The following is a 10,708-nucleotide window of genomic DNA, read 5'->3' as shown; positions in this document are numbered from 1 at the left end:
TCCTGGTGCAAAAGTGAGACCGAGTGGAGGTTACAGAGTAAAGGATAGTTTGGGAGAGCCAGCGCGGATGCAGCTGAGCTGCGTGAGCGGAAGATAATTGAAAAGTAAACCTCAGAGTCTTCCAAGCATTAGCTTTAATAACCACCCACAGGCCCTGGCAGTAGGTTAGAGCCCTGCGTCAGAAAACCCACGGGCACGGTGCCTGCTGCGGGGCGCTGCCCCGGTGCCTTCTGCCGTTTCCGTTGGAAGCGAGGGGAGGGGAAGGAAAAGCAGAGGCCCTCAAAGTCTTGCTGGTGCTGGGTAAGAGCTGCTTGCCTCTGCTTTTGGTGGATGCATTTTTCTTCCTTACCTGCCCTACTTCCTTCGTCCGGTGGGGGTTTATCCGCTGCCGCAGTGAGCGGGTGCATCGCTTCCAGGGAAGGGCGTTTGCACCGGCTCCGCTTTCTTCTGAAAGCGCCCGCTGAAAGCAATAGCCTGTTGGCTGTGCGAGGAAAAATCCTTGACTAATCGTTTACAAAGTATGAATATTTAAGGCTTTCTGGATAATGTAAGGAATACTTAAGGATAACTATTCTGCTTACTAAAAACCCAAAAAGGAACGGCAGCGAACGGCAAGCCTGCGCATACTGCGCTCCTGGCTGGCTAACACCTACCTGGGGATAACATCCGCAGGGAGCAGGGTCCAAAGAGCAGAGTGCACCCACGAGGTCTGTGCTGTTCCCCTCTTTTTGCTGTCTCTGCAAGATTTGGGATTTTCTTTTCCTTTTTTCAGGGCTAGACATTGCCTTCTTCCTCATGGGAAGTGGGATCTGGAAGACGTCATCAGTGGGAGTGTGAATGAAGGTTTCGCAATCTGGTCCCTGAGGAAGAGAGCTGCCGGCTGCCTTCGGGCTGAATCGGGGTTTCTTAACAGTGACAGATAAGGCGGATACGCCAAGCGCTGAATTTCTGACGGCACGACACGGAGTCCCTTGAGGAGAGGCACCTTCAGCATGGCTCGTGAAAGCCAAACTGGTGAAAGGGAGAAAAATGCGTCGCTTTCCTCCATCCTCTATTCTAAGAGTAATTTAAAGGAAGGATCCCTGCAGTGGGCAACAGGTAAGTGAGAAACTTGATAAGGAGAAAGGCAGCAGAGAGTACAGTGCCCTTAAAATAACAGCAGACAGATTTTTCAAAGATGCTCATGGGCAGCACCTCAGTTTCAAATCGAACAGCATTATGGATGTTTCAGCATTTTCAGGGAGGGGATGAACACAGTTTGACTTTTTAGGAAAGTCTGATAAATGGGAATGAATGGGCATCATGCCCACCCTGGGTGTCCTTTTCCCTTTGCCTTCACGGGTCAGGGAATATTTGGGAACCTTAACCTGTGCTTTCCAAGTGACTCCCTTCCCTGGTAACAACTTGATCTACTTCAGAAACTGCCTGAGGTGCTGCGGAGACCGGCGGCAGGGCCACGGGTGGCGGGCTGCCCCCAGACCTCCGTGCGCTGCTCGGCAGGGCACACTTCTTGCTCACCCAGTTCATGGCCTCTCCTCAGTGCTCGGGGGCAAAGCAGCTTTTGTCACTCCAGCAGAGCTCAGGGAGCTGAGCCCCTCCGTGAATCTGGGGTATCTGAGCTTGGCACCCAACTTGCTAGACTTTGCGCCAAGCAACTTGACAAAGCTGTGGAGAACAGGACCGCTGAGGCCATTTGGTTTTGTTCTTGCTTTGTACTGGGGGTCTCCACTGCTCTGTGTCAGGAGGAGATAAATCTCAGCAAACAAAGAGGACCTTGTTATCTTGGAGGCTTCAGATTCATCTACTCTTCCCTTTTTGACTCGATGCCGTCATGCCCTATTGTAATATCACTGACTCCTTTTGCTTGGTAACTCCTGTTCTGAGCAGTGGAGAGGTGGTGGGGATGGAGAATGTAAGTGGGAGAGGAGGGAAAGGTGAGTGCCTGCTGTGTTTCAGCCAGCACAGGAGAGCACGGAGCCGGCAGTGTCAGCAGGAGCAGCCCCAGGGGACACCCGGCTGAGCCCAGATCTGCAAAGGGGAAGGAAAGCTGGGTGAAACGCTTCGGTGAAACAGGATCTTATCGGAACATGCCACTTCCTTAGACCTGAGCTCTTCCTCTTGACGTAGGACGGCTTGTGTAAACTCTAGATGAGTGCCAGATGGGATGCCTGGAGATGACAGTGCTCCTGTGCCGCTCCAAGGCTGCTCTGCCCCAGCTCCGAGCAGCCAGCTCCTCAAATCTAGGGCAGGCTGTCCTCACACTTTCTGGGCTCCTGACTGCAACCTGGGCCTCTAGATGACATCTCTGATCCTAATCCTAGCTAAGACTGGGAAGCTGAGGGTCTTGAGCAGAGCCCAGGAGCTCTGGGAGAGCCCTGGATGCTGGAGGACCTATGGAGCTCGTGCTCCAGGACAGTCCTATATCCCAGCGACTATCAGAAAGCACCTTGGTTTGATTGGTCGAGCTTTTTCTTGGGGGGGGTGGGGTGGGTTGGCAATGGAGAGTGTCTCTAAGGGGCAGATAACCTTAGGGACACCGAGCAGCTTGAGTCCATTGTCCTTTCAGTTGGGGATCAGTGAGGCAAGACGTTATACTGCTGAAGATCAGAGCGTCATGTTACCTCTGCTCACTCCTGGAATGTGTTTGGGGTTTCCTCCCTTTCTGTAGGCTGTTTCCTTACAGGAGCCATCAGGCTGCTGTGCTGCTCCCAGAGCTTTGTGAGGTTGTTAGAAGTGTCCAAGGGGTGATTCTGGCTCCATTCAAAACACATCAGGGTGGTCTGTTCCTCTGCCTTCCTTTTGCCACGTGCTCAGCTGCTGGGAGAAAAACCCGTGCCAGAGCCGTGCTCATGGCTCCTGTGGGCTCTTGCAGAACCCCTCGACGGGCAGGTGCTCCTGGTGCTCAGCATGGACAACAACTGCTCGGCCACCGCCTTCGACACGGAGCTCTGTGCAGAGAGACTGAAGTCCCTTGGGGTTCAGGTAAGCTGGGTCCCTGCGGACCCGTAGGAGGGAATGCTGCCTGGATTAGCATCATTTTCATTTGCACCCACATGACAGACAGCTTTTCTTCCTTTTCTTTTTTTTTTTTTTTCCGCTCGAGTGGCTTGTTTCAGTTCGGCTTCGGTTTGTTGCCCACGGACTGCAGGCCAACTGTCACCATCTTGGCTTTAACCTCCCTAAGAAACCCATTCGGAGTAGGTTCTAGCAGTTTCTAGCACTTCAGTTGACTGAACTGCTAGAAAGTCACTCCGACGGGATGGAGCATCCTTGGGAGAATCTGTCCTGCCTTACGCTTTGTCATAAAAAGGTGGTTTTCTCTTATGACTTTCCCTGCGCTTTCCAGGGAGATTTTACTCGCTGCAAACGAGGCAAGCACGCAAGGTTTCAGTCTGTGACGGCGGTGTGCTCTGCGGGGAGAGAGTGCTCGGGGGCGCAGCTTTGGCTTGCAGCGCCGGCCCGGCCCCGTGGTGACTGCCCAAGCTTGTTGTCATGGCTGGGAGCCTGGAACTGGAGGGTGTCCCCAGTGTGCTGTTTGCTCCCTGCGCAGGTGGCAGCGGATCAGTGGAGAAGGCTAATCCAGGATGCTGTCCTGAAGCCTGAAGTGAGGCGGTACATGTTCTACAACTCCAGGGCATTCCAGATAGCCATCGCTGTGGTAAGGATGGAGGGGTCTCTTGTAGGCTTGTCACAGACAGGCACTTGCTGAGATGCATCAAGACCTCCCCCTGGGGTTCTTGTGCCTGGGGGGAGAGAGGGGTTTGGGTGGGGAGGTGACACTGGTTTTCACACATCCTCGTGGGCTCCTTTGGAAATTTCAGTCCACAGAATTTCTGTGGATGGACAGCAAGGCACCTTTCCCAGCCCCTTGCTGGCAGTCCCACCGAAACGGGCTCTCCGTGGCTGGATAACCAGCATATGCTGAGGTGGTAGTGCCTACGCCAGAATTTTTTTTTAACTTGATTTTAAAAATCTGTAGGTATTCAGGTCCTGAGGTTAATCTAGACAAATGGACTAGTCAGATTTGGTTAGTGAGGTGATGGTGTAGTCTTGTTTGTCATCTTGTGGTGAGAGAAGCTCCTCCAGACACCCCAACCATTAGCGTCTACTGTAAGGCTGATGCTTTGCAGGACGCTGAGGGTGTGGTAAAATCTGACTCCTTTGTTTTTAGTTGAATTTAATTTTTTTGGGCGGCCATTCTGTATGTGTTCTCTTCCTTTCACTAATGTTGTGGAATTGGTACTCCCTCTTTAGAGGGCTTGGGGGCCTGATTAGTACAAATGCATTACATAATTGCAAGATGGTGCTGTGACACACTGTGCCGTACACATCGTATTTGCTGCCAGGTAATCTCCTGCCCAAATGCAAATCTGAAGCAAAGGCCAAATGGATTCAGTTTTGCCTGTCTTTATGCAAAGGCTGAGTTTGTCAGACCTTAGCATGGTCCTTGAGCCCGGTGTCGGTGTCCACCATTCGAGCGTTACTGTGATTGAGTAGTCTCTGCCCCACCTTGAGTGCTTTGACATAGGAGCTTTCTAAATACAGGGACTGTTAGAATTATTATCAATATGCCTCAGTGAGTGCGTTTCTCCTCTAAATGGAAGAACTCAGTTGAAATCCTTCCTAGGTATGAATCATCATTAATAATTCACTCTCTGTCTTTGACGGTAATTTTTTATAATAAACTAGGGCTCACTCAGTCCTTCTAGTCCTTTCTTTCCCCTATTTATTATTGGAAAGAACTTCTGTCCTTTCTCACCCTCTGAAAATCTCATGTGACTTAATTTATGCTAAGGTATTACCAAGGAGAAGGAACTGGTACTTTTCTTCTTCCCTTGACTTTTCCCACTGTCACAGTTGTGTGAGTATCATCAGTCTGTTTGGGTTTTTACAGGTTTTCTACATCTCTCTCTGGACAAACATTTACTCCACAGTCCAGCTGTGTTCCTTCGGGCGCTACTGGGAGGCCAGCGTGCTGGTGACCCTGGCTGCCGTGGCGGTCACCGTACTCGTGATACTGGTTATCGACCGTCGCCAGAGGAAGGTGAGAGGAGGCCGCTTGTGTGCGGGCACGCAGAGCGCGGGGAGCAGGACTCCCTCCCACCCAAGTGCTGGGACCCAGGTCACCTCCTAGATGCGTACAAAGAACGTACTTATCCGGGGAGGATGGAGTATTTCTACAGCGGACTCGGAGATGGGGTTTGGGCAAGGGATGTTATCCAGCCACGTTAGGTGTCGTAATGCCTGAAACGTAGGTGTTGGAGCCTGGCAGGCTGGCGGAAAGCACCTGCTGTTGCTGGGGAGAAAGCAACCATTGCTTTTTTTTGGGGGGAAGCCTCGGGGGTCACTGGCGGAGCCAGCTGCTGCCCTGCGTCTGGTGGCAGTCCTTGCGCTCTCGGCTGAGTGCAGCATCGTTTACTTGGGTCACCTCGCAACAGGTCCGGAACAAAAAGGCAGCTCCTAACCCATGGAACTTGCAGTGAAGTTACAAACCCGGGGTAGGCTGGGCGGTAGAAGGAAAAGGGAGATGACGTTAACGAGGGAGGCGAGCAGCCTGCAGCATCTGCTGCTTGGTGGCTGTCAACTTCTGTTCGTAGGAATCACAGGAGTGTGGAGATTGCGAAGGAGTGATCTGAAGAACAATATTGGAAAGGCTTGATTCCAAATCCAGAGGGGCCTTTGCACTGATTTTAATGGATTTTGGAGCAAGCCTCTAACGACAGCTGTGCAATGATTCTTCCCAGGGGAAACCTGGTAAACGTCTAGCTGCACAGATGTTCAGGGAAGGAGCCCTTCACTCGGGGACTGCTGCGGGGAGGGAGAGCGTGACACTGGAAGTCAATCCGCCTTCAGACACCTTGTCTGGAAGAGAAATAATCCTTAGTGAGACTCTGGCTACGTCCACCAGCGGTGGGTGGGCCAATACTGGTGGTGACAACCCTGCCCTGACTGCAGACTGCTCTTCTCACTGTTTTCCATTCAGAGGTGCAATTTGGGATTGTCCAGCTGCAGTTTGTAGCCATTGGCTGGCCTGATTTTTGCTGTGAAGAGTGTTAATTTCTACTGCATTCTTGAATAGATAAATATGAATACAGACGTGAGGCTGGCAGCTGCCAATGAAGTCTTTATCAAACACAGCTTAATTCTGGGGATTACGGATGTCCTGGATGGGCCACACAACATCCTACAAGTATCCTTTTTGTGGGAAATTGTTCATATCTCTCCTGGGTAGCCCATGGTGGGGAGGTATTTATTCATGTTAGGATCCATGAGGATTTCCAGAGGGTGGGATTTCTAGGATTTGTTTTTTCTCATATTGAATGGCACAAGGGATTAGGTCCATTTTCTTCTCTAAGTGGGGACTGAGATATGCCCAAAGGCAATTAGAAATAATGAGTCTAAAAGATTGAAGTGGGATTAGTCCTTTGGGCAGACAATTATTCCTGAAAGCGTATTACACTTATGTGACAGTGATGATTGTTGTTATGAGCAGAGTGACAGCAATGTGCCTGTGGCAAAAAAACCCCAAACACCAAAAAGCCCAGCACAGAGAAAACGAGTCCCTGTCCCTAGGAGCTCGTGTTCTGCCTTGCGGAGACGAACTAAGCCGATGGCACCCAAGTGCCTCTGCTCTGCTCTCGGGGTGATTCGCAGCCCTGGGCTCCCGCCTTCAGGCACACGAGAGAAGTTGGTTACGCAGGCGGGTCCGGCACCAGATCTGTAGCTGCCAAGTGCCTCTGACCTTCGTGGCCTTTGAAAATGCAGGTTGGAGACACCAGGCAGGGAGGGTTACTTGTCACTTTTCAGATGTACCTTTTCAGGGCTAGACAAAGGCATGGGGGAAAGAAGAGGATTTTAAGACACCATGAAAGTGTTAAAGGAAGGTCAGGGAGAAGGTGTCCCAGATTTTTCTGTTGGACCCCAACCCCCATGTACACAGAGATGTACAGCAAATTTGAAATACAGATGGAGAGGGAACTCTGGAGCCCAGAGAAGGGGGCAGGGAATACGGCAGGAGGGCTGGCAGGGCTGAAGTCATGCAGAATGAGGAGGCAACACTAAGAACCTGAATTACCTGTTTGTTCAGTGTTGCACCTCAGTAAGTGAAGAGGAGCTTTCACCGCCACCTAGGTGTCTGGAATTGCCTGAGAGCAGGAAACAGCCCAAGGATTTACACTTTCTAGTCTGTTCTAGTGTCAGATCCATTTTACAAGAAAGACATTGAGGTCCTGGAGCGTGTCCAGAGAAGGGCCACAAAACTGGTGAAGGGTCTGGAGAATATGTCTTATGAGGAGCGACTGAGGGAACTGGGCTTGTTTAGCCTGGAGAAGAGGAGGCTGAGAGGAGACCTGATCACTGCCTACAACTCCCTGAAAGGAGGTTGTGGAGAAGTGGGTGTTGGTCTCTTCTCCCTAATGACAGATGATCGGACGAGGGGGAATGGACTCAAGCTGCGCCAGGGGAGGTTTAGATTGGATGTAAGGAAGAAGTTCTTCACCGAAAGGGTTATCACACACTGGAACAGGCTGCCCAGGGCGGTGGTGGAGTCACCGTCCCTGGATGTGTTTAAGAGACGGGTGGATGAAGTGCTGAGAGATATGGTTTAGTGGCGGACAGATACGGTTGGACTGGATGATCTCTAAGGTCTTTTCCAACCTAGTGATTCTATGATTCTATGATTATCCCTCTATCTTTCAGCTATTCCTGAATCCCCTTGATGATGGCAGCTTGAGTAGATACACAAGGGCAGACCTTTCTGCCTTCTGGGGGGCTGCTGCTCGCAAGGCTGGCAGGGCTGACATCCCCAACACGCTGCTCTTGGTAGATTCTTTGCAAAAAGTGCCTCCATCCTGCAGGCAAGCACCAAGTACAGTAAAGTCTGTAAAAAAAAGAAAAAAAAAAAAAAATGGATGGAATGAATCCCTAGAGATAAAGGAAAGAAAGCAGGAAGGACTTTAGGGGAGGTAAGTCAAGGTGACCCACCAGTTTATTTAGATGCAAGGCCACTGAGATGTGGTGGGCAATGGCCCTGGGTTATTCCAGTTGTCACCCAGCCAGGGGGTGGGAGGTGTGCAAGGAGGACTGGCTGCCCTCGGGCAATGTCCCTCATCCCAGCTGCCCCTCTTCTCTTCCCCATTAGCTTCAGCCCAGACCCTCTTGGCTTAAACTAGCCCTGCCATGTGTTATTCCCGACTGCATCCTGAGCATCGCGTGGGCACCAGCTGCCTTTGCTCCCCTTCCTGCTGGGTCTGCGCCACAGTCGCGATGGATATACCATGGTGGATGTACCAGGAGGGGCAGGGCTGCAGAGAGGGGAGCATGGGAAGATCCCTTCCTTAACCCTGCCCGTCCCAGCTGTGGTTCGTACGCTTCAACCCCGAGCGCTGCCTCCAGTACTTGTCAGCCCACATCGCGGACCTGCAAAGGACACGAGAGGTAAGTGGTGGTGGGCACAGCCCGAGCTCCTGCAGGGACACCCCTACGCCCCAGCTTTGGTGGCATGGAGGTGTTTGTCCTCCTGGGCATCCCTGGCAGTGAACTGGGAGCTGGACAGAATGGGAGATGGATAAACTGCATCTGTTGGTGCCCAGTTCTGTAGGGATTTGTTTAGGCCCTGTGGCAGGTGCGTGTCTGGATAATTAATCATAACACTTCAATAAAGGAAAGTCCTCAAGAATCAAGGGCAAATTTGAAAGCATGTGTCACAACTTGAAATAGGGACACCTTGAGCTGCCCTCTCAAAATAAATGGGATAGCCTGAGGAATAAGTAAACACTGTACTAGGTTAACTGTACACAGATTTTCTCCTCTTGGCCTTCAGAAAATGTTTTCCCCCACGCAGGTGTATGATCTACAAACACGGTGCTCTCTGCACTGACTGCCCTTGCTGCCCATGGCCATGGAGCGAGATGAGGGGCTACAACCCTCCGAAAGTCTCAAGGCTGCTCATGTCCCCGGATGAACCAACAGATGCAGATGAGGGGATGGACAGTAACACACCACTTCACATATGGGCTGATACAGTTTTTAAGGACAAAATTATCCGTGCTAGGCTGTGACCGTCATGCTGGGAGCAGTTGCCAGCACAGGAGGCAGCTGACAGCAGGGAGGCTGCGGGGTGGAGGCGCTTGGCTCCGAGTGCTGGGCACAGCTCTTGGCCAATGCTTTTTTTACTCTTGGGATGATAACTCCCAGGAGCGAAAAAATGTGCAGGAGGAAGTCTTGTCCTTTGACGGCTGTCCTCAGGACAGCCCTGTTGCCTGCCTTTGGACACTCCCAAAATCTCCTTCTCTTCCAGTCGGGCTTGCGGCACAGCCTGGACCAGCTCTGTGTGGTTATGGAGGTGGCGGTTCGTCCTGACCCAGGGACGGAGGAGGAGGCTTCACGTGAAGAGTCCCCTCTCTTATCCAGTGGCATGAACCTAAATAAAGAGCCTGTGACATGCAACGAGCTGCTCCGCCTCGTTCCCGAGGGCCCACCGGAGGTAATGAGAAAAATCTCTCCTCGACGGACACAGAGGTGCCAAATTGCCTCCCCAGGCACCTCAGCTCCAAAACTTGTCCCAGCAGCCGCCAGCCATGGGAACACCTCCTTTTTCACTAGTAGAAGCACCGGGAAATCTGGAGGTCCATGCACACCTTTCCCAGCCCTGACACTGTGAGCAGTTAATGCTTACTGAGACGCTAGTACTTAATCCTTGAGGAATTAATGGATTAGGCTTTTCCTTGCTGGTGGCTGGGGGTCCCAGTTTGGAAGCCAACCTCTTCCTGGGGTCCTTGCAGGGACCCAGCACCCCTGTCCAGGCTGGGGATGAGGCACGGCCATGCCCAGCCTCCGTTTCCTACACGGAGCATGTCTCGAAAGACTTGCGCCGTGCTGAGCAACAAATGTGTCCTCGTTCCTGATCAGCAAGATGCTTCAAAAGGGATGATTGTGATTTATTTTGCAGTTTTCCACTTGCTGTTACTAGGTGAATTCAGTGCAGGTGACATCCTTGCGGATTGAAGCTCTGTCTGTCTACAGGCAAAAACAAGCACCAGGAGGCAGTGACAGGGCGGGCAGGTCCCCAGGCAGCCCGGCTCCCCAGCCACCCCCTTGGCGAGCAGTCACTTCGTGTCACTGCCCGTGGGGACGGTGTGCCAGCACTGCTGACCAGAAGGGGATCTGGGACGGTTATATATGCCGTTGGCTCCTTTCCTGTTTCTTTCAGACAAGGACAGTCCTTGAATGAGGACACAAATGGGATTTAGTGTGCCATCCACTCTTCCCGCGGGTCGATGCTCTGCTCTGACATCTCTCGTGCTCCTTCCAGGTGATGGCCCAGCAGCTCCTGGTGATCTTCAGCAGCTGCTACGTCCGGCTTCTGGTCACCGACCGGCTCCCTCGGGCCATGGCAGGGGGGCACCTGGAGCACAGCAGCGTGCCCTGTCTGTGCCAGTTCATCGAGACCACCGTGCTCAACACACACCCGAGCTGGTTCCCGGGTAGGTGACTGGAGGGGGCTGGAACAGGCTGAAATGAAAGAGGTCCATACACAGCAGTGGGAAGAAGCTGTGGGGCAGAGGAGAGGGCTGTTATCGCTCATCCTGGGCTTATCTGGGTGAACAAGTGGAAATCTGACTAATAAAACATTCAAGACACTCACCAGAAAGTTTCTTACCTTTGAGACCTTCTGTCTGCCCACCTGCCTGGTGTGGAGGAGCTGCTC

The 10,708-nt window shown here is 52.1% G+C and overlaps 1 protein-coding gene across 1 annotated transcript; it reads left to right on the top strand.

The window, feature by feature from the left end:
* Nucleotides 1-948: 948 nt before the first annotated feature.
* On the top strand, nt 949-10,484 carry LOC104508517 (chromosome unknown open reading frame, human C9orf91; the record flags this gene model as incomplete). The annotated part of the gene is made up of 8 exons (XM_010150172.1): nt 949-1,098; nt 2,873-2,982; nt 3,551-3,658; nt 4,895-5,044; nt 6,080-6,190; nt 8,356-8,436; nt 9,299-9,484; nt 10,313-10,484. Coding segments are annotated over exons 1-8 (1,024 nt in total), but the record flags the coding sequence as incomplete, so codon positions are not given.
* Between the last annotated feature and the right edge of the window lie 224 nt (nt 10,485-10,708).

This window comes from Eurypyga helias, unplaced genomic scaffold (assembly GCF_000690775.1).
Source record: "Eurypyga helias isolate BGI_N326 unplaced genomic scaffold, ASM69077v1 scaffold8604, whole genome shotgun sequence".
Lineage (NCBI taxonomy): Eukaryota > Metazoa > Chordata > Aves > Eurypygiformes > Eurypygidae > Eurypyga > Eurypyga helias.
The sequence above is the reverse complement of the archived record's forward strand: the minus strand, read 5'-3'. Positions and strand labels throughout refer to the sequence as shown.